Source organism: Populus trichocarpa, chromosome 10 (genome assembly GCF_000002775.5).
Source record: "Populus trichocarpa isolate Nisqually-1 chromosome 10, P.trichocarpa_v4.1, whole genome shotgun sequence".
Classification (NCBI taxonomy): Eukaryota; Viridiplantae; Streptophyta; class Magnoliopsida; order Malpighiales; family Salicaceae; genus Populus; species Populus trichocarpa.
Genome location: NC_037294.2, coordinates 3,373,168 through 3,400,438, shown reverse-complemented (window position 1 = coordinate 3,400,438; position 27,271 = coordinate 3,373,168). Strand labels below are relative to the sequence as shown.

Sequence of the window (27,271 nt, the reverse complement as noted above, 5' to 3'; positions counted from 1 at the left end):
TATATTGCGAATAATAATATATGGAAGATTAATAGGCCTATTTCAAATCATACAATAAATCAAGCACATACCCATGAATGTGTCCTCATCATAATGTCTCTTTTTAGGCAGAATATTATGTGTTATGATCATATGCAATAATCTAGGCCAAAAAAGCAGGTCTTGGCTTTTAATCTTTGCTCTATGAGCAAAATCATTCCTATCAGTATGCAAAATCATTGTTTCATCATATATAAACCCTTAAATTGTAGGAATTATCTTGATTTCAAAAACCCTAGGACCTTCATTTGAAATTCCTAAAATATCCGTAAGTATTTGACAATCGAATTCAATATGTTTATCTTGCAGACTACTTACAATCCTAGACTCAACATTAATCCTCATATTTATTAAAAAAACATTCTAATAAGCTTAGGGTAGTTAGGTTTCTTTAAAAAAATAAACTACTCCAACCTATGGATGCATATATTCCATTAATGCTGAAAGCATGAAAATCAATTCCTAATCCTCTTTCAATGGCTATTGACCTTTTTGCAAAACAACTAAGAAATCTTTGAAAACTATCACCTTGGTATGATGTAAGGACATTAACCTATTTGCTCCTTGATTCCACATTCCTTTAGCGTTTCACACAAACCTCAAGATTTGTTTAGTTTCTCTATCGAACATGTTTTTTGAGTCTATATACACCTTTTTGTCCAACTTGTAGACAAACCCAACTCAAATCTAAAAAATTTAATGTTCACACAGTAGCGGTGCTCTGTTTCTCTGTTTCAACCGATCAATCAGTTGAACCGGTATAACGAACCAATTGATTTGTTCGTCCCAGGTCTATATTGTTAGTGAATTTTGCAACAACATAGATTTTTCATGTTAAAAGAGTATACATCTTATCACTTAAACATGTCCAACTTATTTTCAGTAATATATACACGCAAAAATAAAACCTTAAATATCATTAGCATGATTAAAGCCTAAGGTCCTTGTTATTTCACAAATGTGATCCTTACCTAAAAGCTTTGAAAAAATATCAGATAGTTGATGTTTTGTGCTTCATTTCGACCCGATGTATAATTTGAGATATATGTCCAAACTCGTACAACTAGTTAGCAAACATTTTAAGGTCAAATTTAGATCTGATTTTGTTCATATAAGTGGATGTAATGAGAGTAGGCATCACTCTATGAATGTAAGTATTCATTTTCTAAGTTATTGAGTTTACTTTACATTCAAATTGTTTTAATATTTGGTTGCTTCTTTAGTTGAACTACTGTTTGTTTGGAGTGGATTTGATCATATTGATACTCGTATAACTCTATAATATAAATTTGAAATTACTTGAGTATATCTAAAACTAAATCTAGAGTTCAAACCAGTTAACTTAGAACTTTAAAGTTCAAACAAGTTAACTTCCAACTTCAATTTTAAATTACAAAGTCCTTTTAATTGAGACAAATATAAAAAAACATACATCAAATATCTTTCTATTTATATATTTTCTCTGATATTCATATCTTATTAGTTTTATAAGTGCAAACCAACAATTAATCTATTACTTATATAATAATTTAAATTAAATATATTTAGACAATATTGCTTAATTTTTCTCATTGATTAAATTTACTAGTACTTTTATGACAGTAATAACAATTATAATTGTCTTATTCATAGTATTTAAAATGTCTAACAAAATCGTTTAGCTTTACTCAAATAAAATATTATTTAAATAAAACTATATTATTTAAATAAAACTACAATGTTTATTATTAGTAGTATTAAAAATAAATTGTAAAATTAAATAATTTTTTTTTAATTAGACATGATATGATTCTACTCTTTGCCTCATTCAAGTTTCAAATTAAATCGTATTGAAGTTACCTTAATGTGATTTTATTGACTTGACGATCCCAAAGTAAAAAAAAAAAAAAAAAAACAAAGAACAAAACAAATGATTAACAAAAGACAAGACAAGCTGGTCTAAATGTAACCTAAATAACCAATAAAAAATGGTAGACTTAAAAAGAAAAATTAAGAATATATCTTTTAAAAAAAATTAAAACGATGACAAATTAAATTGACTCAGGTCAACCCGAGTTATGAATAGAAAATAAAAAGATAAAAAAAATCAATAAAAAACCAATATTAAAAAATAAAAAAATGGTCTAGGTGGCCAGCATGCTAGGTGTAACACCCCTCAATCTTAATGATTATAAAGCTATATTTAGCCTTAAACTCAAGAAAACAGAGTAAATTCTTCTTCTTCTTCTTCTTTTACAATAAACACATTTCATTTAACATAATGTTAGTTTTTCAATATTAACTTGTGATCTACTAAAATTTCTACTAGAATTTTAGTAAAATTTTTTCTATATTTAAAACATTTCAAGTTATTTACATCTACATTCTCAATAAAATTTAAATCTATCCTTCATTCAATATTTTTTGTTGTAACCTTATTTTTTACTATTAATTTTTTTTTATATTTTGAAAAAAAATAAAAAAAATATTCTTTTTCAATAATTTTAACTATTTCATTATTTCTATTATTTTTGTATGTCAAAATAATAATAATAATAAAAATCATAAAATATTGCAAATATACAACCTTAACCTATACACACAATTTTCAACCACTTAGAACCACTGTTATTAAACCCGGCCTGGCCCGGCGGGTCGACCTGGTGGCTGGACCGGTCCGGGTTTAATAAAAGACCGGCTGTGGCAACGGCCTGGTCAAACCCGGGCGACCCGGCGGGTCGACCCGGAACCCGGGTGACCCGGGCGAACCCGGACGAGACCCGATTTTTTTTTTTTTTTTCAAATGTGGGATTTGAAACCCATTAGTATATATACTCTATGTTCCCATGAAAGAAATCATGTTTTTTCAATGTGGGATAAAAACCTCTTAGTTTAAATATTTCAACTTAAAAGGATAACATGGTATCTTTTCAATGTGGGATTTGAAGCCCTTTCATATATATACTCTATGTTCCCATGAAAAAAACCATGTTTTTTCAATGTGGGATTTGAAACCCATTAGTATATATACTCTATGTTCCCAAGAAAAAAATCATGTTTTTTCAATGTGGGATAAAAAACCTTTTGGTTTAAATACTTCAACTTAAAAGGATAATATATTATCTTTTCAATGTGGGATTTGAAACCCTTTCATATATATATATACTCTATGTTCCCATGAAAAAAGTTATGTTTTTTCAATGTGGGATTTGAAACTCATTAGTATATATACTCTATGTTTTCAAGAAAAAAATTATATTTTTTCAATGTGGGATAAAAAACTTTTTTAGTTTAAATACTTTAACTTAAAAGCTTAACATAATATCTTTTTAATGTAGGATAAAAAACTTTTTAAAATATTCTTTTAAACTTCATAATATGTATAATCTATATTTACATGGATTTTAATAACTATGCTTAGAACCATCAAACCAATCTCTCTCACTGTTTCTCTCAAAACCGAGACCAATCTCCACCCTTTACTGAACCGGCCACAACACCATTTTTTTTCTGTCAAAAAACTATCTCAATCTAATAGTTTAAATTATTAGGTGAGGTCTCATGATATGATTTATATAATTTTCTAATACATTTCCTCGAGTGAAAGCCTTTTAGGCTTGAAATTTACACAAACTTACACTATTTTGTGCTTAGTTTTTATCAAATAAATAGTGATGATGAGATTCAAACTCGTGACAGCTTGGACATCAAAGTTTTGATGCCATGTTAAAAAACCATCTCAATATAACAATTTAAATTATTAAGTAAAGTACTAAGGTATAGTTTATATGACTCTCTGGCAGTTTACGGTAGCCTCACCCTGACCGCCTTCTCTGCCCAAACCAACAGCCACAGACTCCCTGGGTTGGTCTATTTCCTTCCATTCTCTCAACCCGAGACCAACAGTGCCACTTCCAAGTTTCAGTTCCTTCGCCATCAACAACCCAGCAAATGTGCAAACTTTATCACCATCATTAGACACCCCACCACACCATCACAGTGCAGCCTCTCCACCGCGCACAACAGTCGACCACCACTGGAGCCAGCCGCCTGTGACAGTAGCCCTGCAATAGACACACACACAGACTTCTCCCCTCCCAAAAAAAAAAAAGAACCATAATGACTCAGTCTTCCACCAACCAAGAAACCACAGCAGCAGCTCCCCTCACCAGCCCCCTTAACCTGAAATCACCATAAAAATCCGCCACTGTCCAGAATTTAAAACCCAAAACTTCACCCCAAAACGAACCCAGCCAGCTTACCACAGAAACCACCATTATTAGGCAACCACCTACACCAACAAGGCCGAACCCAGCACCTCCACCTTTAACAACACCAAACCTTTTACCCGAGACCACCACCCGCACCCTGACTGTTAACCCTCCTCATCACAGTACTCGAGAACCACCCAAGAAGCCAAAAGAGAGAAATAAACCCGGGAGCAGAAGAAGAAAAGGAGCGGCCACTTGAATTTGTGGAAATAAACTGGGAGGAAGAAAGCGCAGTAGAGAGGGAGATGAAAGAATCAAATCTATTTGATATCTTTTTTTCTCTCTCTCTTGCATGTGCATTTTAATTGATGCGTGTAAAAGCCACGCACGCAGATTTTAAAGATAGTCAGCTAACTAGCGCGTTAACCACACGATTCTTCAAGCCCATTCCTGCATACTGGCCAGCGCGAGATTCTCCCGCCACGTGTTCCAGTAATATTTTACAGTGATTTCTGGTGTTTTCTCCCCCAAGGTCAATTTTAAACCTCAAATAAATGCTTTTGTTATCTTTGCGTTTAAATCTTATGTATTTTGATATTTTTTTTGTAAGAATCTGAATTTTATTTTAGTGATATTCTCATATAATAAAAATAAATAAAAAACTTATAAAAAAATAATATAAAAAAAACCAACAAAAATATATGGGTCGAAGTTCAATCTCTTCAAGGCTCATGGAGTTAATAGTTAGATCCAAAGCCCAACTTGCATCATCAATACAGGTTCAAAGCCTAATTTTTTTAATCCATATGGGTTCAACGCTCATTCTTAGCAACTTTGATGTAATCTTTCTTTTAGAATTAAACATCATTTTTAGCACGTCTCTTATTATGAGGATCGATGCCAAAGTCTTGCAAAAGATAAGCCACCTTTAAAGGGACTAATGACTATTTGTTTTTTAAATAAATAAATAATCAAAACAACAAGTCTCTTTCTAAAAGGGATTGATATTAAGATTTGAATTTTTTTTAAAACCAAATCGACGTGTTTTCTATTTTTAGAGATTGACGTAAAATATTTTCCACAAAAACAATTAGAAATTAAAAATAAAAATAAGCTAAAAACAATTAGGATAATTAAAGGCAATTACAAAGATAAATTTAGGAGAAAATACATAATAAAGGTAACATTTCGTAAGAAGAGATGCTGTAAGGGTGGCGCCATTCTTCTCTTAAGCATAACTAGCCCTTTACTTGAATCTCCAGAACCCGTGCTAATTTTTAGAGTCCCTAGTTTGTTTTAATTACTAGGTGGCGACTCCTAATTTTTCATGATATACATATTTAGTCCTGACCAACATCCACTGAGGTGCAACAGAATGACAACTCCACTAGAGACTTTAGGGTTGAGCCTATTGCTTGAGTATTCTCTCTTAATTTCTCTTTTTGGTTGTTATGCTATCTGCATGTGAATTTTATTTTTCTGTAAATATTCTTATTTATTGCTATTTATTTTTAGCATTGTTTATTATATCATATTATTGTTGCATGCACATGCCTATACAAGTTGAACTCGAATATTTTATGAATTAGATCTTATCTTTTAAGATAGACCATTCACAAGACATGGACAATAACATGCCATGTCATATATCTTCTATGATTTTATTAGATCTGCATCGATCCTTTTAAGAAGTGTTAGAAGGTGGATACATTACTATTAAGGATACAAGGACTAATACGAAGAGGAAATAATTGTTTTCCCAAATCGGTCGGAGTCCCTGTGGGTTTGGAGTCCTCAATGAGAGTTTTCCAAGAAAAAGTCGATTTAGTCCTTCACACATCTTTTTTTTTTACAAATTACATACATGTATAATTAATCGTGCATTTTCATCAATTTATTTATGCACTTTATTAATTTGAAGGAGAAATAAAGGTCACTTAAATTTAATTTTTCCATAAAGTTTGAGATTTAGAAGAAAAAAAAAGAGCTGCTATAAGGAACCATTGTCGTGGATTTATTCAAGCAAACAAAACCTCTACTTTACCATTGACCCAGCTCGCAACCTATGCCCAAATATTGTCTATAAAATCTTAACATTTGCTCAATGAAGACTATGATGAGGTCTAAGTTTCTTTCCAATGAATGCAACAAGCTCATATATGAGTCAATGTTGAAAGTCATAGATGTTTAAGTTGGGATATCTGATGTGAAGGTGAGATATGTGCCATCTCATTGCTTTGCTAGTTAAATTTTGTGAACGAGGTTTTTGAGACCATCTTTTCTGTATTTTGCTTTTCACATGTTTTGGGAACTATGATTAGTACTTAAACGTGCATTCTCATTAAGGCTTTATATCATCATATTGCACTAAAGTATCATTAAATTCCATAACTAAAACATGTTTTATAATAACAAGTTTGATAATATAATATATCTTTAATTTATGGTAAATGCTTGTTTTGAATGCAGGTATGTCTCACAATTCAAAGGATTGATTGATGTGATTAACTATTGAAATTAAGAAGACAAAGAAAGGGCTAAGAGAAGAGATGCTGGTTCAAACTGGAACACCATTCGGTTATTGGATCATAATTGGAGTTGTAGACCTTGAATTTAGGTCTGCTTTATATGGATGGAAAGCTAAGACATAGACTTAAAATTTTCATGAGGAGTCCAAGAATCAATTCTGCCGTTTTCAAGTTCAAATTTTAGCAACAACATAGAAGTCGGAATCTGTCATGCAGCTCAAACACTATTCGATTTTCAGTTCATATCTTGAGTTCTAGAAGTCCAAATGAGCTCTGGTTTTTTTTGTTGGAAATCTAAGAAAATTGTCCACAGCTTTCATAGAATAAATGACTCAAATTTTGATGTTAGCAATGACGTTTTGGCCAGCCAACAATATCAATAACCAACCAACAATGTCAATAACCAGCAGCCAACAATGTCAAAAACCAGCCACCAAATCAATGGTTGGCCACCAACCAAATAGTTTGTCAACCAATCAAAAGTTCTAAATTTTAGCCTATAAAAGGAGGCATTTGCCATGTATTTAATCATCTTGGTTTTCAGATCAAAATCATGTTCTTGCTTTCTTTCTTTATATTTTGTAATGCTTAAGTTTTGCTTTCATTAATCTCTTGTTTATGCTTTTCATCATAACTATGTTCTTATCTAGTTTATTTATGTTCTTCTTCTTCATTATGTTTAGCTAAGTTAATTATGTTAAGGTGAAAAAGTTTCTCTAATGGTGTTAGAATATGTATAATATAAACTTAACATGGACTTTAATGTTTATATCCAAGAAAGATTGTTATTAACATGTTTTATCTTTTTATCTTACTAATTCTTAATGCCTTGCTTGTTAAATGGTTAATCTAGATTTGTGTTGTATAACACTTTGTACATCAAATGCTTAATCCTTCATAGTCTTTGGCCGATATCGTTATTATGATAGGAACTTGATTTGTTGTTAACATAAGCTCGCAACATGAATGCCTAATGATATTTATAAGTATGGTGTTACTTAGATAAGATGATTAATATGATCATGTTAATAATTTATAAAGAGCTAATAACGATAAATCATCCGATTGGAACCTCCTTACATCAATATCACATCCCATAACTCTTTTCAACTCCTTTTATGTTATTATTCTCTTCAAATCTTTTTCTTTATTTGTAATTTATATAGTTGACCTCCCTGTGGTTCGACCCCGGTCTTGCCGGGTTATTTATTACTTCGACACTCCTGCATTTGGGATAAGACATCAACTCTTTGATCGTGTCAAACTACATTGCACTTTTAATAAAGTATATTTTCTTAATCTTATTATTGCTTTGAAATTCCTAGATGTTCTTTTGAATTTACGTTGACATTTTATTCTTATCTATGATCAGATAATTAAAATAGAAAAATTACTAAAATTTAGTCGAACTCCAAAATAAATCATGCAAATATTAGGGCGCAATCCCTACCTTCTTTGGTACAAAAAAAAAAAGAGAAATAAAACCCCTTTCCATCTTTGATAAATATAAGAAGACAAAGCTTCATGTTTCACACTTATCCTTATCAAAAATTATAAAATACATTCCATTTTTATGTGAACCTTACAAAGAGAAAATCTTGCTTCTAAAACTTTGATATTTCAATGACATGAATGGTGCACATTTAGGTTATGGACCCACCATCCCACCACATCTTCCTCGAGGTTAAGCAACAGGTTTTCCTAAAAAAAAAAGCTAACATTTATCAACGTAGACAAGTTTGGATTTGAAATGAAAAAAAATATCATCTTTCAGAATCCCTTCACAAGTCTAGAAATCATCCATTGTTATTCTCATTTGAGCCATAAAAAAAAATTTCTTGAATAATAACCCCTTGACTAGGATTACTCCCACACTGAGGGGTAATTTTCAGAATTCTCAAAGAAGGACATAAATATCAATAAAAAATTCTTAAAGAAAAGATTGTGATCCAAAACATGCCAGAAAAATTCATTTGCATTTATGTATAATGATGCATAGAAAGTTCAAGAAGTCATAAATTCACATCAAGGAATTCTCTGTTAAGTCCGAACAAATCACATCGACCAAGATCAATGTTTATCGGTCCAAAATAATTTGCATTTGAAATGAAGAAAGACCTTCTTTACCTTCTTATTTATAAACAAAATATATCCCTTGCTAGTTCTCTTTTGAGCCTGAAAAGTTTGTTCTCAAGAAAACACAACCAAGATCACACCCCATACCGGGGGCAAAAAGAAATCACTAAAAAATCTCTGAAAATCTCTAAGGCAACCATAATTCATAAAAGTATGTGAAGTAAAATATTCAAAAGGCATATTAAAAACAAAAAGTCAAGGCAAAGTTAAAGCCAAAAAGATGCCTCGTCAAGACAAATTCTCAAAAAAAGAGAAATCATGCAGCATGATTGACATGTTAAAAAATGTATTGAAGTGATCCTAGGTCATCTAAACCTTTTAAACACCTTTAAGACTAAGAAATCCTTTTTTTTCATAGCCTAGAACTATAGCCAATGCTACGTGTTTGCAAAAGTCATTTCTAATAAAAAAACAGACTTTTAGGAAGGATAAGTAACGATCTCAAATAATATAGAGAATTATTTGAAAGTGATTAATATTTTCTTAAGATTTTATTCATTATTATCATGATGTTAAAAATAGGTGGCAGTCCCTCAAATGTCTTTTTTTTATATAAAAAATTTGTACAAGTCAAAATGTGCTAAAGTAAGGTACCAATCTCTGACTACCTAAACACCACTCTTCACTTTACAAGGCATATTTTAGTTGTCAATTTGATTGAGAGACAAATGTTAAAAGAAAAAATAAAATAAAGAATTGATATCATAATGACATTGATTATAAAAAACAATTAAAATCTATGAGGCAAACCCGGAAGATCTCTACAAGTGATCCTATGTCCTTTGACCCTTATACACCATTTGAGCCTCATAACTATCCATTCTTTTATAGTCGTGAGCTATAGCCTACATTAAATGCCTTTAAATTCTTTTTTGATAAAAAATAGCTTGTTTACATTGAAAGGTGCTAGCCTCTACAAAGAGAAACAAAATTATAACCAAAATGTGCACAACAAGTCATTTTCATGTCATCGAATCATCCGGTTTTTATCAATAAATGGACAAGCTTAATGCAATATAAGCAAGATGTTTTCCTTGTTGAAAACCTAAGATTACTTATGAACCTTTAAATGCTAATTTTTCCACGCATTCAAGATTCATTTGATCTAGATCATTTTTTTTCACGAGCCTAGTTAACATTTAGCCTATATATCAAAGTGCATCCTATCATTGAATGATATGTTTTGGGTTCTTGACCAAATAAGTTTAATCTTAATGAAAATACTTTCAAATTTACATCTCGATGATTTCTTTTCAGAAAAAAATACATTTCAAATTTGTGGTCTATTCCCATGATAAGAAAATGATTTACAAAAATGATGGTCCTTGACCGAGTTTGCAAAATTCTTTGGCAAAGATGATATTGATGCATGAGAAGTTCATATAGCCTACTAGGAAAACAAGCGGCAAGGTTGTCTACAAAGATGAACAATGATGATGGACACGAGCCACCTTAGTCAGGGGGCAATGCTATTTGTGGCCAAATCAACTAAGGGCAATTTTATGAGGATAATAGGAAGCATAATCAATTGATAGTAATGTGGATCAAAACAATCCTTGGAATAGGTTACATGTTGAATTCTTTAAAAAAGAAAAGGAGAAAATTAAGCATCGACTCTCTATCAAGGCAAACAATGAGCGTGAGATGACGCACAAATTCCACACTTGGGGTGCACCATCCGACTAAAGGCAGTATCACAACTAAGACAATTTATCACTTCTTAAAGAATGGTCAATTGAACAAAAGCTTTACATAACACACATAAGAGAGCAATATTTATGGCATAAGGTCTAGGCTGCATAACGTAGTGGCAGTCAAACACATTAATCACGTGAGCAAGAATCAAATGGGCTAAGGAGTCAAATGATCAAGAAGACTTGTCTTAGAAATTGCAAATCTAAGCCACCAAGCAAGAGAAATGGTGAAGAAAATAGGGGACCTATATTTCAAACCAAGTAAGGGTGCATACATATCATTCGACCCCAAAGCATTGCATAATGTTTTTTGTAGAAAAATTTACAAAACAAAATCCCTGATAAGGCTACAATGAGTCCAAATCAACAAAGAAGTTATCTTTGAGCCATGATACCAAGGGAAATTTTGACCCTGCAATTAGAAAGTGTCAGGAAATCCTATAGCCAGGCAAGTCATTTCTACACCTTGAGGCAAGTCATCTCTCTAAATGACCCTTTTCATATTGTTCATCTCTTGGGTAAGTCACCAATTACAATGAGACTATTTATTTTGTATTTTTTACATCTTGGGTATGTCACCCATAAGAATGAGACTAGATTGAGAGGTCACCCATGAAAAGGAGACCATCTTGGACAAGTCATCTATGAGAATGAGATCAAATTAGACAAGTCACCCATGTGAATGAGATTATATTGGGAGGCCACCCATGAGAATGAGACCAACTTGGGTAAGTCACCCATGAAAATGAGACCAAACTTGGGTAGGTCACACATAAGAATGAGACCATTTTGGATAGGTCACCCATATGAATAAGAGTATTATGTGATTTCTGAGGGTGTCAGATCCCTTGGTCGCAATGTAAAGGTGTCAGATTCTTTTCGTTTCAAACATCGTGTTTCTTTTTAAAACTTACTTTACAGAGCCTTTTACAAGATTTTGTATCGTAAATATTGTAAAGAGAGTGCAACTATTGTAATCCAATTTCTTACCTCCATTTTTGTATAAATTTTGAAAAAAAATAGAAAAATCCAAAAATATATGTCTTCAATAATTTTAGTAAATTTTAACAATTTTGTTATTTTCTTCATTTTTATGTGTAAAAAAATCTTGAAATCATAAAAAAAAAAAAGCAAAATTGCAAAAAAATACAAATGGGGTTGAAATAGGATCGATAATTGAGTATCACGAGCATAAATGAAGTTTGGGAGTTTTGGGGCTATAATTGAGGTTTCAATTGGAGAGGAAATTTAGAAAAAAAGCTTAATTTGATGTAATTTGGCTAAAAGTGAAAGAAATTTGAAGTTTAATGATGATTTTGAAACAAATAGCCAAGTTAGAAGTCAATTAGGGGCATAGTTGAAAAAGTAATTTGAAATTGGGAATCAATTTAGTTTAAAATAAAGATTGGAAGAACCAATGATTATTTTGCAACAAATGATTAAATCTGGAGGAATAAATTGATTCAATTAGAGACACAATTGAAAAGAAAAATGAGGTTAAGGGATTTCTATATACAATTCTCTCTCTAATCCTCGTGCATGCCACTCTAATCAACCTTTAACTATTTTGTCCCTTTTCTTTTAAAAGGTTAATCTCCTCTTCCTTTAGGGAAGTTTCATATGTCATTCCTCTTTGTCTTTTTTTGAATTCAACTGTAATCTCACCCTTATTACATACAACCACCAATATATTTCCAATATTAATTCTTCTGACATCCTTAGTCATCCTTAGTCCTTTTCAATTGTCATAATTAGTATTTATCACTCAACGACTCACAACAAATTTGAATGTTGACATATTGAACCTTCTATGACGCTTGCATAACCATTCAAGGTAATCTTCTTTCAACTATTATACTAGGAAATAAACCCCTTTTAATAATCCTTTTCTTTTTCCATTATTGGCAATCAAATCTTTAAACTCCAACCACGTGGGCAACATGGGAAACATAATTATGTTGATATCAGCTACATTGATATCATTAGCCTCCATTCAAATAGACGACTAATCAAGATAATATTAATAACGATTCCAATTGATATCATTAACGACTAATCAAGATCATACCATATCAATCACATTGGTATCATTAGCCTCCATATTCTTGGATGACTAATTAAGTTTAATTTATCTATTTCCTTTTCATTTCATTCAAGTAAATGCCAATACCAATTTAACCACATTGATATCATTAGCCTCCATCACTTAAAACGACTAATCAAGTCAAGTTCAAGATAATGTCAATATCAATGTAACCATATTGATATCACTAGCTTCCAATACCTAGACAACTAATCAAGTTCAAGAAAACGATGATATCACTGTTACCACACTGATATCATTATCTTTCAATACCTAGACAACTAATCAAGTTCAAGAAAACGATGATATCACTGTAACCACACTGATATCATTATCTTTCAAGACCTGGAAAACTAATCAAGTTCAACAAAATACTGTGTCATAACCCATTTTTGGGTTATTCCCCAAATGTGTTTCAATCACTGTTAAAAAAAAAAAGCAGGACACGGTGCCGTTTTAAACGGCACTGTGCATGTTCTTCTTCCCTGCGCATGCAGAGGCAGTGAAGAAGAAGATTTTAAAAATCCTTTTCCCGCTCAACTTCTCCTTCTCTACCAACCCACTTGCCCAATAAACCCGGCACTACCCATACCCACCATACCCTGCCACCACGATGAAGGAAGAGGAAGGCCATGCCCTGCAGCGGCTATACAGGAGCCATCCCACGCCACCATTCCCTGCACTTGGACAGGGTATGGTGAACCTCTCCCCCGGTTGCCTATAAATACAGGGGAAAAGAAGAATTGCAGGGGGGAAGGTTTTGAAAAGAGAAAAAATGGGAACATTTGAAAACAGAGAAGGAATGAGAGATTTGAGAAAGAACTGGAGAGTAGAAAAGAACTGAGGGAAGGAAAAAGATTTAAAAAAAAAACACAAAGAGGAATATAGAAGGGGGGAAGACGGATAAGATTTGAAAACATAGAGGAGTTTGTTTTAAAACAGGGGAAGAACACTCGTTGGTGGCCATCATTTTTCTCCCTACTAGGAACCGCTGCCATTCTCCCTCACCACCGCCACCAGCACTGCCAATGTCATTGCCATTCTTCCTCAGCCTCTCAACATCTTCCTCCCCCTGCTGCAACACCCGTGAAGAAAAAGAAGAAGCCTACGCCTCTGCACAAACAAGAAGAACAGCAGCAGCACCACCAACGCCATTGTCAAGTCTTGGAAGTGAAAACAAAGAAGGAGAGAAAGGAGGAAGAACCATCGGCTGCTGTCCGCATAGCAGCCACCATAGCCACCGCCAGCTGCCACCGTCCTCCCCGTCATTGATAATAGCCCTTGCACCGTGAGAAATAGAAGAAGAAGCAAAAACAGAGACAGACAGAGGAAAAGCAGAAACAGAGGAGAAAAGAGGCGAAGCCGCCTACTGGAACCACCATATGCAGCAACATTCGGCCACAACCGTCACCACCACCACCGTGAGCAACAACAGTTGCTACCACAGAAACAGAAGAATGACCAGAGAGAGGGAGAAGGAATAAAACAGGGAAGGAGAGGAAGAACAAAGCAGAAAAAAACACAGAGAAGAAGAAGAAGGCCGACCGCCGTCCAAGCCATTCTCCGGTCAGCAACCGCCAGCAGCACCGCAGGTCCGCCCCTCTTCCTTCTTCTTCTTCCTCCACTGTTCACGCTGCAGTGTGAATAGTGGAGAGTGAATTAATTCACTCTCCACTGTTCACTGGGCTGGACAAGTCCGGCCCAGCCCAAAATGAATGGGCCGGGTCTGGCCCAGTCAAAAAAATATTTAAAAAAGATATTCGGAAAAATTTATGACTTTCCCGCGTATTTTTCTACTGAATTTTGCTTAATATTGGTTTATATTTTCATACCGTAAAAATACAAATCCGGTATTAAAATACCCGGTTTTCATCAAAACATTGAAAAATTAAACAAAAAAATGTTTTTGTTTTCATGCATACGGCCAAGTCTCTCAAAATTAAAAAAAAAACAATCATATTGTATTTTCATACAACAAATAAAACTTTTTAAAAAAATGTTTTAGCATGTATTTTGGCTTTAATAACCAGTTTATTAAAGTCACGAGAACTTGGCCAATATTTCAAAAAAATCCAAAAAAATATTTTGTTTTGTTTTAATGTCTGGGATTACGAATTTATACGTAAAACGTATTCTTGATATTCAAATGGTAGTTCTTTTATAGACATTAGAACGGTTAGGCTTTACCCGATAAGATAAGGACCTCCTTACCAAGGAGGACTTTTCTTAAACCGTAGATAGACCAACAATTAGAATTACAATGAAACCTTAGCATTTATTAGACAATTAAACAATGCAGCTTACCTTAGGTAAGACGTATTTTGGATGCTAATACATTCCCTTTACGCAACCAGTCTCCGTACCTGATCTCTAAGACCAGTTAGGGTTCCTAATGACCAAAATACTAGGTGGCGACTCTCATTTCATTTTTCACTAATAAGAGACAAGAATTCCTTGTCTCCCTATATTTTCCAGATACATACCGATGAGTGCGGAGGACGATTACCGCGATGCCGCACACGTGCGACATACTGATATCAATGTAACCGTACTAATATCATTAGCTTACAATACTTGGACAACTAATCAAGTTCTTTTCAACTTATCTCCTTATTTACTGGGTTAATACCGATGTCAGCCTAATGGACATCATTAGCCTTCATTGTATGGACAACTAATCAAATCAAATCATTTCTTTTCTTTTCCCCTTTTTTTTTTCTCATCATTCTTATTACAGTAATTATAAAAACACAAAATTAAACCATCGATTATAAAAAATTCTACAATCTACTTAATATAGGTGTCAGACACCTATTTAGGGCTTGTGCTCGTGGTGCTGCCCTCTGCTATCGTGGTCCAAGTCTAGCAACCTCTCCTATACAAACATAAACACAACCATTATAAACAAATTAACCATTATTGGAGTTCTATTCCAATTCACACTCAACCCAGGTTTCCAAATTCAATAACAATGGAGAATTTTAGAGTTTCATACATACTTATACTTTCCATAACTTTATTTATCTCTAAGGATCAACCTATTTAATTTCTCAATTCAATAACAATTCTACATGCTTTTAGTCCATGCACCAATATATGAAATTTTAGCCAAATAGCCTTTTTTGGGAAACCAACTGTTGTCCTTTACTTATTTATTTTTTGACCTTGTCAACCCTTTTTAATTATAACTAGACACATATTTACACATTTAAAATCATGGTTCATTAAGCTCATTCTTTTCATTTCATTTTAATCGAAACTTCAAGGATTAATTCCTTGAATTTCTGCACAAGTTTCTGGATAATTTAACCACACACACATATTATATAATCCCATTTTAACACAATTTCCTCATCAATTCAAATTAAGCCACCCAACCATCTTATTCCAACATGTTCCCAAAACCACTTTAACATGGAACACGTATTTTTCTACTACTTTTTCTTTAATATTTTTATCACTCGTCCATTTTACATCTCATGCAACACAAAATGATCCAATAATCATAACAACTAAATCAATAAGGTGTATTCACTTTTTTGTTAGTTTAGGCCAAAGGTTCATATCAATAGGAACACAAGTCCTCCTTTAAATTTTTACAAAATTTACTTCATTCCCCATTATTAAACACATCATAATACACAACTAAAAATGGATTTCATATCAATTTTAAACTAACTAATTCAAATCTTCCAACACTAGTTGGATTGAATTTTACATGTGTCGCGGTGTCGCGCCGCGACATCGTCTGGCAATGGCAGAGGCTTTTGTCATGCCTCCCGTGTGAGGTGTTGTGTGTGGGGAAGGGTTTTTGGATTTAATCATAAAATTATGATTAATGTTTAGGAGTCGCCACCTAGTATTATGGTCACTAGGAACCTATGGTCTGCGAGAGTCTGGGTAAGGGACTAGTTGTGCAAGGGGAAGATGCATCACTCCTAGTGCACCCTACCTAAGGTAAGCTGCATTGTTGTTTGATTGTTTTTTCTAAGTCGGGTTTCTATTCGTTGGTCTTTTCTAAGGTTCAAGACAGATCTCTCTTCATGAGAGAGTCTCTACCTTATCGAGTTAAATCATAACCATTGTAAAGTCTGAATTTTAGCATCGCATTTATTTACACCTTGTATCTTTTATACCTGAGGGTGTACTTTATCGTGTAATTTTACACCCCACAAATATTAAAGTCTACATCTTTAAACTGTATCTAAAAGAACATTGGAAAAAGGTTTTTGATATTTTGGCCAAACCGTAATAGATTATCATAAACTGGTTATGATATCCATTTTTTGGATGTTCAAAACATGAGAAAGATACAAATTTTTAATGAAAATATGCTTTGAAAATTTTTAGGATTTGGTCGTATGCATGAAAACAAAACATTTTCTTTTGTTTTTTAAAATGGAAATTAATTTAAAAGTTTTTGAGATTTGTTTTTGAATTTTTTTTGAAAATTTTTAAGAAAAGTTTCGGAGGAAACCGAGCATTAAATACCTGATTTGTATCTTACAGTGTAAGTATACAAACCTGATATTATGCAAAATTTGTGGGAAAATATGTAAGAAAATAACAAATATTTTTCAAAGGATTTTTGAATTTTTTTTTTGGAATGTTTTTGTTTTTTTATATATAATATATAATATATTATATTAACTAAATATTATTAAAACATGTGGGCTGGGCCGACCTAGATAAATGGGCCAAGCTCAGCCCAAGGAAAAGGTGGGCCGATATCGACCTAAAATGGTTGGGCCGATATGGGCCCAATATATTTTTTCTTCTCTTTTTGGTGGGGCCGAATCAGGTCCGGCCCACATCCAAAGTAAATTATTTCGCAGAAACGTGAACAGTTACTGTTCACGTTCTGCATGCAACCAAATGGTTGTAGACAGGCGGAGGAGAAGACTACCAGGGGCAGGGGTCACGGCCGTGATCAAGAGGTTGAGCAGATAATTCGGGCGGCGTCGCTGCGAGGAACGGTGGGGGGAGTTGGCGGTCGGTGGTAGCGGAAGGAAGAGAAAAAGAAAATCTGCAGAGGAGAGAGAGAGAGCGAGCATCGGTGGCTCCTGGTGGCCGGAAGGTGGTTGTGTTGGCTTCCTGTGGTGGAGTTGGTGGCTGAAAATCTGATGGTGATGACAGTGGTGGCTGGGATGGTGGAGAGAAGAGAGAGAGTGAAGATAGACGGCAGAAAAGGAAAAATTCTAGGGAGGAAGGCTGGTTTTCGGCCGACTTTGGACCCGATTTCCCCTCTTTCAGGTCATGAAATGCACCCCTATTTATAGGAGGTGGAAGAGAGACATTTTGTCTTTAATGGTGCCAAATCGTGGCCTTTGGTTTGGCTGGGAAGGATCTCAACCGTTGGTTCAAAGTGTGCATCGTGAGTTGTCAAATCTGTAGGAAAAGACTGTCTGAGTTGGCTTTTTTAGGCTGGCGCCGGGGCCGGTGTCATGTTAATAGGCCTGAACGGACCATACTCGGGGATATAGAGATGTCAGGTGACCATTTTGGTGCATGTGTTGTCAATTTTGGTGGACATATGAGGCATTAAATGCACCCTAAAAGTAGCTCATAAGTTGTCATTTCGGGTTGAAAAATGAAGAAGATAATGAATATTGAGCAGAAGACGCATGTTTTTTTTTTTAATATTCAAAACGGCGTCGTTTTGGGCTGAATTAGGGATTGTTTGCCGATCTTCAATTTAATCCTCCAGCTTACACTGTTGTGCAATAGTACCCCTAATTAACCCTAAACTTTTGATTTAATGCAATTAAGACCATGATGAATTACTGTTTGAGTCCTAGATTTACGCGCCTTTTGCAATATGGTCCTTGGTCTCGGATTTATTGAATTGAACCTTTCATTTACCATTAAACTTTTAATTTCTTCAATTTTGCCCCTGATTTCAATCAATTAACTTGAAAAAAATTAAATTTAGTCTCTTAAAATTCTAATCTTCTCAATTAAGACTAAATTGGGCTCCCAAATTTAATTTTTCACCAATTAAGCCCCAAATAAAATTAATTTGACCCATTTAAAGTATAATTAAGTCCTTGCACTTAATTAAATCCTTCAATTGGACCCAAATTAGTTCTTAAACATAATTAAAATTCAATTTAGCCCATGATTAAATCAAATTTGCCTATTAAAAATTTAATTATGTCCTCAAACTTAATTTTTATGCAAATTCATCCAATAATCATTTAATTTGACATTGAATTTGTATTTTCTCTCTATTTTGGGGTATAATGGGGTACAATTAGGTCTTTAATTTTCTTAAAAAATTACAGCTTGATTTTTCTATATTTTTATAGTTCTCCTTGATCTGTTTTCTCCACATTGCCAAACTTTATTTTATTTTTTTGATTTTGATTTTTTAAAAAATAAAATTTCGAGAATAACCCAGAATTGGGTTATAACAACATGCATGGAAGACATGGATTTTCTTCAAAAATTCTTTTCAATTTCATATTAACCATTTATTTTATAGTTGACTAAACATAATTAAATTCAAATTTCATATTAATTAAATCAACCCAACTCAATCTCTCTACCTATCCTTAGGCCGAATCTCACTTTCAAAAGAGAGGTGTTTTTTTCTTTTAATTTTCTTCCATTCTCACATTACCTACTCTTATTTCATACATAAGAACATAGCTATAACACAAAATAATCATTTCAAGCAACAATTCATTCAAACTCAACATTCTATAGTCTATTCATCATATAAAAATATCTCAATTCATGGCATAAACTTATACCAAGCTTTAAACAAGGTTTCTTACCTCTTCATAATAAATCATGAAGAATTAGACAAAGAAAACAAGCTTTTCCTTCACCTCCTCTTATTCGTCACGCTAACCTTCAAACCATTTTCAAGCTTTATAATCTACCAGAAATTTTTTATTTTTATCTCTTAAAACCCCTTTTGAACTCTTAATATAAGGTTTTTAAGTGATTTCTATAAAAGTTTATATATATATATAAAATTTTATCGACCAATTTTCTTGTTATTTATAATTTTTTCTTCGTTTAACGTCCCTTGTATATTTCGCGTAAACTACCTAGCTACCGACCTAAATTGTAAGGCCTTCTTGAATTTTGATTAATCTGATTTTTTTTAAAGTAGAAAAATATTTAAGGAGACTCATTAAAAAATTTCAACCCCATCTGATGGTCGGATTGAAAATTCTACATGCTAGCATAAAACTGGTCAATAAGTGATTTTCCATGAAATTTTGATTTTTCTTGTTCAATCTTTGCATAATAATATAAATTATTTTACAAAATCCTCGAGAATATTTTCTTAATCTAAAATATATATATATATATATATATATATATATATATATTTATCATTTATTCTTTTTACGAACTTATTATTATCTTATAATAATATTACCGATTTTTAACTGGTATTTATATGATCACTTTATTATTTTCCTTTATACCATTCTTTCTCATAGTTTATTCCTTAATATTAATTTCAAAGGATCATTTTTTCATTTCAAATAAACACAATGTTAAAAGAAAAAATTAGAAAAAAAAATCAAAAAACAAAATGTAAAAAGCCAAAGGATAAAAAAATAATAATATTGTGAATACCATTACAATCCATTATACTCTCTTTTATTTTTTTTAATGAATTAGTCACACCTTTTAATTTTTTTTTAATCTTAATTGTAATGATAATATTTTATTTTTAAAAGTTCTTAAGACGTTTTTTTCACACATATTTTTATATATATAACATAGCCATATTAATTATTTAATTGAAGATATAGTTTTTAAAATGCCTCCAAAAACCCTAATCCCTCAAAATATCCCATCCTCACCGTCAGCTGCTCTCCCTCTCTCTCTCTCTCTCTCTCTCTCTCTGGCTCAGGACAATAAGAAGAGACTGAGACTATCCCTAAAATCAATCCTCCAAAATCCACATTCCTTCCTTCCTTTCTAGATCCTATCGTAGGTATTCTCTCTCTCTCTGCCCTTCCCCCACCCTTCCCTCTCTGTTTTCGGCAGCAAACAAAACCAACAATGAACTGTTGCTTAAACCGTTACCACTGCTCTCACTCCCTCTCTTTCATCCACCAAAACAAAGCTTCCTCCTCCTCCTCCTCCTCCTTTTCTCTCTCAAAACCCAATCGTTTCCGCCTCTTCTTTTCGCAAACTAACTACCCGAGAAGAATCACCTCTTCTTCCTCCATTCGCTGCTGCAGCAGCATCGTCCGCCAAGAAACAGAGAAGAGGAGCGTGAAAACAGGGGCTGGAAAGCGCACCGACTTGAAGAAAATCTTGATTCTTGGTGCTGGACCCATTGTGATTGGTCAAGCATGCGAGTTCGATTACTCCGGTACTCAAGCATGCAAGGCTTTGCGAGAGGAAGGGTATGATGTTATTTTGATAAACTCCAACCCTGCCACTATCATGACTGACCCGGACTTGGCTGACCGCACTTATGTTGCGCCATTGACGCCGGAGGTCGTTGAACAGGTGGTGGCTAAAGAACGTCCCGATGCCATTTTGCCCACCATGGGAGGCCAGACAGCGTTGAATCTTGCTGTGGCTTTAGCGGCAAATGGGGTTTTAGAGAAATATAATGTTGAATTGATTGGAGCTAAACTGAATGCCATTAAAAAAGCTGAAGATAGAGATCTTTTCAAGCAGGCTATGGAGAATATAGGACTCAAAACTCCGCCTTCTGGCATTGGGAGCACGCTTGAGGAGTGCATTCGCATATCGGAGGAAGTTATTGGGGAGTTTCCACTTATTATTCGGCCTGCTTTTACGTTGGGTGGCTCTGGAGGTGGGATTGCTTACAATAAAGAGGAGTTCGAGGCTATTTGTAAGGCAGGGTTAGCTGCTAGTTTAACCTCACAGGTTTTGGTGGAGAAGTCACTCTTGGGGTGGAAAGAGTACGAGTTAGAAGTAATGCGCGATTTGTCTGATAATGTTGTTATCATTTGCTCCATTGAGAATATTGATCCAATGGGTGTGCATACAGGGGATTCAATTACTGTTGCTCCTGCACAGACTCTGACTGACAAGGAGTACCAGAGGTTGAGAGATTATTCTATTAAGATTATAAGGGAGATTGGAGTGGAGTGTGGAGGATCTAATGTGCAGTTTGCTGTTAATCCTGTGGATGGTGAGGTTATGGTGATTGAGATGAATCCTAGGGTGTCCAGGTCTTCTGCTCTGGCTTCCAAGGCTACTGGTTTTCCCATAGCCAAGATGGCTGCTAAGTTGTCGGTGGGGTATTCATTGGACCAGATTCCTAATGATATCACAAAGAAGACCCCTGCGAGTTTCGAGCCTTCTATTGACTATGTGGTGACTAAGGCAAGTAGTAGTTGTAATTTTTATATGCTCAATTATGCTTTATTGTCTTTGTTGAGTAGGATGACTTGGGTTGTTTGCTATCACTTTTGTTACCGAGATTCATTAGACCATTCTATGTTAGGTTTTATATATATATATATATATATATATATATATATATATATATATATATATCATTTGACTGGATATATCATTTGACTGGTGTGTTTCGAGTAATGTTAAGTGCAACTGTTCCTGCATTGCCTGTCTGCTTCTCCATGCAAAATATTTTCTAAATTGAGATGGTTTTGTGGATTTCTAAATCTAAGCTTTCTTTTGTAGTACCAGTACGCTCGGTTTGTACATTTTTCCGATTGTCCTTATTATCGTTGTTTCATAACTTATTTATTTGTCATTCCGGCACTTCATCTACTACCCCACATTTGTTTTTCCTACATCTTTCTAATTATTTTTGCTATGTACATCTAGATCCCCCGATTTGCATTTGAGAAGTTCCCCGGTTCTCAGCCAACCCTTCATCTACTACCCCACATTTGTTTTTCCTACATCTTTCTAATTATTTTTGCTATGTACATCTAGATCCCCCGATTTGCATTTGAGAAGTTCCCCGGTTCTCAGCCAACCCTTACAACCCAGATGAAATCTGTTGGTGAGTCCATGGCATTAGGCCGAACATTTCAAGAATCATTTCAAAAAGCTGTTCGATCATTGGAGTGTGGATACTCAGGATGGGGATGTGCGCAAGTTGCCGAACTTGACTGGGACTTGGAACAATTGAAGTACAACCTCCGAGTTCCAAATCCTGATCGCATTCATGCCATTTATGCAGCAATGAAAAGGGGTATGAAAGTTGATGAAATCCATGAACTGAGCTTTGTGGATAAATGGTTCCTCACTCAGCTTAAAGAGCTGGTAGATGTGGAACAATATCTTATGACTAGGAGTTTGTCTCATCTGACAAAGGATGACTTCATCGAGGTCAAAAAGCATGGCTACAGTGATAAGCAGATAGCATTTGCTATTAAATCAACAGAGAAGGAAGTCCGGTCACAACGGATTTCTTTTGGAGTTACTCCGTCGTATAAAAGGGTTGATACTTGTGCTGCAGAGTTTGAGGCCAATACTCCTTACATGTACTCCTCCTATGATGCAGAGTGTGAATCAGCTCCCACCAAAAAGAAGAAGGTTTTGATTTTAGGTGGAGGACCCAACCGTATAGGTCAGGGAATTGAGTTTGATTACTGTTGTTGCCATGCATCTTTTTCCCTGCAGGTATGTGTTTATTATAATCTTTGTATTATTTATGTTCCCCTGTCTTCCTAGGCAATTTCTTCAAAAGACTGTTATTAATGCATATTGGCATAACCTACTTTGCTATTTTGTTGATAATGTGAGATTGCAGCTGTAAGTCAACACAACACAACTTTTAACTCCTTTTCTTGTTTATTAGTTTTTTTGTTTGGCTAATCTTTAATCATGAAGCATCAATGTTGTACTGTTTATCGTTTATGCTATTAATCACAGCACTCTGCCTGTTATATTGTTTTTCTTTCAATCAAAATTAACTTGTAAAACATCGATCGTGTCTTTTTATCAATTGAATAAACTTGGATTGATGTTGAAAGTAATGAGTAATATGGAATTGTTAAAATGTGCCTAAATTTCTTTAATTGCTTGTATACTTTGAAAATTTAGTAATATCTATGTTTTTGGTGTTTTTTCTGTTGGAACTAGTACTGCATGAAAAAGAGCATCCAGGTATGTGAGCTAGAGGAACATAAACAATGATGAAATGAATCAAGCACTTTGTAAACTCAAGCAAATATCCATATGCAGCTGTTTGTGGTTAGAAGTCATGTAAATGTGCTGAATCTATATATGACTGTGCCCTGATTTAGTTTAGCAATAAAATTTCATGCATTCAATAACGGACCTGATAGTGTTTTTTAGTTGTGTAGTTAAATAATATGTTGGAATAAGTGTAAAGGAACCTGCTTTTGTATGACTTGGTACTTGAAGATGGTTACCATTTGGGTACATCATTTTTTAATTTGGAAGCTTTTCCGCTTTGCAGAGTGCAGGATATGAGACAATTATGATGAATTCAAATCCTGAGACAGTGTCCACAGATTATGACACAAGCGATCGTCTCTACTTTGAACCCTTGACAGTTGAAGATGTTCTGAATGTAATTGAATTGGAAAGACCTGATGGGATCATTATACAGTTTGGAGGTCAAACACCCCTGAAGCTGGCTCTGCCCATCCAGCATTATTTGGACAAGCATAAGCCTCTTAGTGCCAGCGGAGCTGGGCATGTACGCATATGGGGCACATCACCTGATTCTATTGATGCTGCTGAGGACAGAGAAAGGTTCAATGTGATTATAAAAGAGTTAAACATTGAACAACCAAAAGGAGGCATTGCTAAGAGTGAGGCTGATGCTTTAGCCATTGCAGCAGACATAGGTTACCCAGTTGTTGTCCGTCCTTCTTATGTCTTAGGTGGCCGGGCAATGGAGATAGTATATAGTGATGACAAGCTTGTGAAGTATCTTGAAAATGCTGTTGAGGTGGACCCACAACGCCCTGTGTTGATAGATAAATATTTATCTGATGCTGTTGAGATTGATGTGGATGCACTTGCAGACTCACATGGTGATGTGGTGATTGGTGGGGTAATGGAGCACATTGAGCAGGCTGGGGTCCATTCAGGTGACTCAGCTTGCATCCTTCCCACACAAACTATCTCATCTTCCTGCTTGAACACAATTCAGTTATGGACTACAAAGTTGGCAAAGAGTCTGAATGTTTGCGGTCTCATGAACTGCCAATACGCGATCACCATGGGTGGGGATGTTTTTCTGCTTGAGGCAAATCCTCGTGCTTCTCGTACCATTCCATTTGTCTCAAAGGCAATTGGCCATCCACTAGCTAAATATGCCGCTCTTGTTATGTCCGGAAAGTCACTTAATGAGATAGGTTTCACAAAAGAGGTAATCCCAGCGCATGTTGCCGTCAAGGAAGCAGTTCTTCCATTTGATAAGTTCCCAGGCTGTGATGTGCTGTTAGGGCCTGAGATGAGGAGTACTGGTGAGGTAATGGGTATAGATTATCTGGTTGCGATTGCATTTGCCAAGGCTCAAATTGCTGCTGGGCAGAAGCTACCACTTTCTGGCACTGTGTTCCTTAGCTTAAATGACTTGACAAAATCCCATCTCGAACGGCTGGCAAAGGCCTTTTTAGGACTTGGCTTCAGGATTGTTTCGACTTCTGGAACAGCTCACTTTCTTGAATTGAAAGGCATCTCAGTGGATAGAGTGCTGAAGATGCACGAGGGACGGCCACATGCTGGTGATATTCTTGCTAATGGGCAAATTCAATTGATGGTGATCACTAGTTCTGGTGATTCACTTGATCAAATTGATGGCCGGCAATTGAGGAGGATGGCACTTGCTTATAAAATTCCTATAATAACGACAGTTTCTGGTGCTTTGGCAACAGCAAATGCAATTGAGAAATTAAAAACCTGCAAAATTGAAGTGATGGCCCTTCAAGACTTTTTTAATGTTGAGCCACAGAAAGATGATAGTAAAAGTTTGCAGCCAGCATCTTCTTCTCTATGATTGAGGGGGCAATTCCAGTAAGTGCTCCAGTTTATTATGTTTCCTGTTAGATCTGGTTTGTTGTTGCTATTGTTTGGGGTGGATTTTCCTTTCAGTTACATGTCCTTGTAAAATTTTGTCTGCCAATCTTTTTGACTTCCGTGAGCTAATTAATAATATCCTCGTAATGTGTGTTAGGGAATTTTTGAGCATCGGAAGTGTAATATTTATCTATAGTTTGAAAATTGGCCCGGCCAGAAACTCAGTTCAGGCATAGCAAATGAGTAATCTGTTGCCAGAAACTTAGTTTAGGTATAGCAAATGAATTGTCTGTTTTAATGTCTGCATGTCCAACAACAATTTGAAAAATCATTTTTTTGCTCACCCTATCTCTTTCCAAAGACATGTTTGAGTGAACCAAACATGTAATAGAAAAATGAGCTAGATTGTTGTAACTTGTGTTATCAGGAATGATCATGGTATTGGTTCTCGTTTCTTAGTTATGCAGCTTGGCATGGGAAATGATTGGTCTTTATCAAGTGAAAGGGCAAAATACTAGTGAGAAAATAGAGGGTTTTTTTTTTAAAATAAAAATAAAAATAAAGTGTGCAGGATACCAGGTTTTATTAACAGTCTTTTTCAGAGGCTGAGTTAAGGCTCCTTTGTATTTTGTACTTTCTTTGCGCTGCTAGAAACTTACCTATCCTAATCAAATTTTAAGGTTAGTTAGGATAAACTACCTATTTTTACCACAACTTTTTGTTCAAGTGTATGTTGTGCGTTCATTCACTTTCTGCTATGTGTTTGGTTTGTTATGTTGATGTTTTTTCCCTACTGAAAACAGGTTAAAAAAAATCTATCGAACTTTATTCGCCCTCTGGGAATGATGATGATACATAGAGGGATTAGCGGGGCCATGTGTATGCCATTGTTTGATCCTTGCAATCATGTAGCTGTTTGTTTTCATATGCTGTATGATGACGGTGATTGAAAAAAGATTATGAGATTTGAAGTTCAAGGCATGGAGTCTAAAATGGCATCTTGGTTCTTCTTGTTAGTTTTGCTTAGTTTGATGAGTTTACCTAAAGATTGGCATCTAGTTTTTATTTTTTATTATATTATTATTATTAGCAGAGATTGTCCGCAGACAGGTTATTTGTACTGATTGGCTACTTGTAGTTTTGCATTGCTATCCTCTCATGTTTGGTCTTGTTTGTTAAATTTAAACCGCAGAGTTCAAATTAATGGGTATGATTTTAGCAATTTAAAAATGGCACAACATAGCCTTAAAAAAACTCAGCTGCTAACTTAATTCAAAATTAACTTTGAGTAATCCATGTTAGAGATTAGGCATGTGTGTATGAATGGAGATGGAGGATAGCTCAAAACATGACTCGCACTTTATTAAATTTTATTTAGTTTTGTCTTTGGACTTCAATCTATGTTTTTTTTATTGATTTTTTATTATTTTGTGGGTTTTATACTCAAATTTGATTTTGATTAAGGATTTACTATTTATTTTTAATTTTTGACATTATGATCAGTTTATGAATAATATGTTGAAGACTTTTGATTTCCTTCCCTAATTTTTCCTCTTTTCTTTAGCTTATTTTCTTCTCTTCAGCTTCTTCCAATTTTAAGCTTTTTTTTCCTGTTTATAC

At 34.4% G+C, this 27,271-nt stretch overlaps 1 protein-coding gene across 1 annotated transcript; it reads left to right on the top strand.

Annotated features, from left to right (window-relative positions):
• The first annotated feature begins 20,477 nt into the window (after positions 1-20,477).
• On the top strand, positions 20,478-26,810 carry LOC7475373 (carbamoyl-phosphate synthase large chain, chloroplastic). Its single transcript, XM_052456273.1, has 4 exons — positions 20,478-22,006; positions 22,586-23,278; positions 24,081-25,648; positions 26,455-26,810. The coding sequence occupies exons 1-3, from the start codon at positions 20,702-20,704 to the stop codon at positions 25,629-25,631; spliced, it is 3,549 nt and encodes a 1,182-aa protein (XP_052312233.1). The 5' UTR covers positions 20,478-20,701; the 3' UTR covers positions 25,632-25,648; positions 26,455-26,810.
• Positions 26,811-27,271: the final 461 nt, after the last annotated feature.

Bases quoted from the DNA above. Each gene is read 5' to 3' on its own strand.
- LOC7475373 (XM_052456273.1), top strand. From the start codon at position 20,702: ATGAACTGTTGCTTAAACCGTTACCACTGCTCTCACTCCCTCTCTTTC. The intron at 22,007-22,585 runs GCAAGTAGTAGT...ATGTACATCTAG, and splicing joins TTGACTATGTGGTGACTAAG to ATCCCCCGATTTGCATTTGA. The intron at 23,279-24,080 runs GTATGTGTTTAT...TCCGCTTTGCAG, and splicing joins ATGCATCTTTTTCCCTGCAG to AGTGCAGGATATGAGACAAT.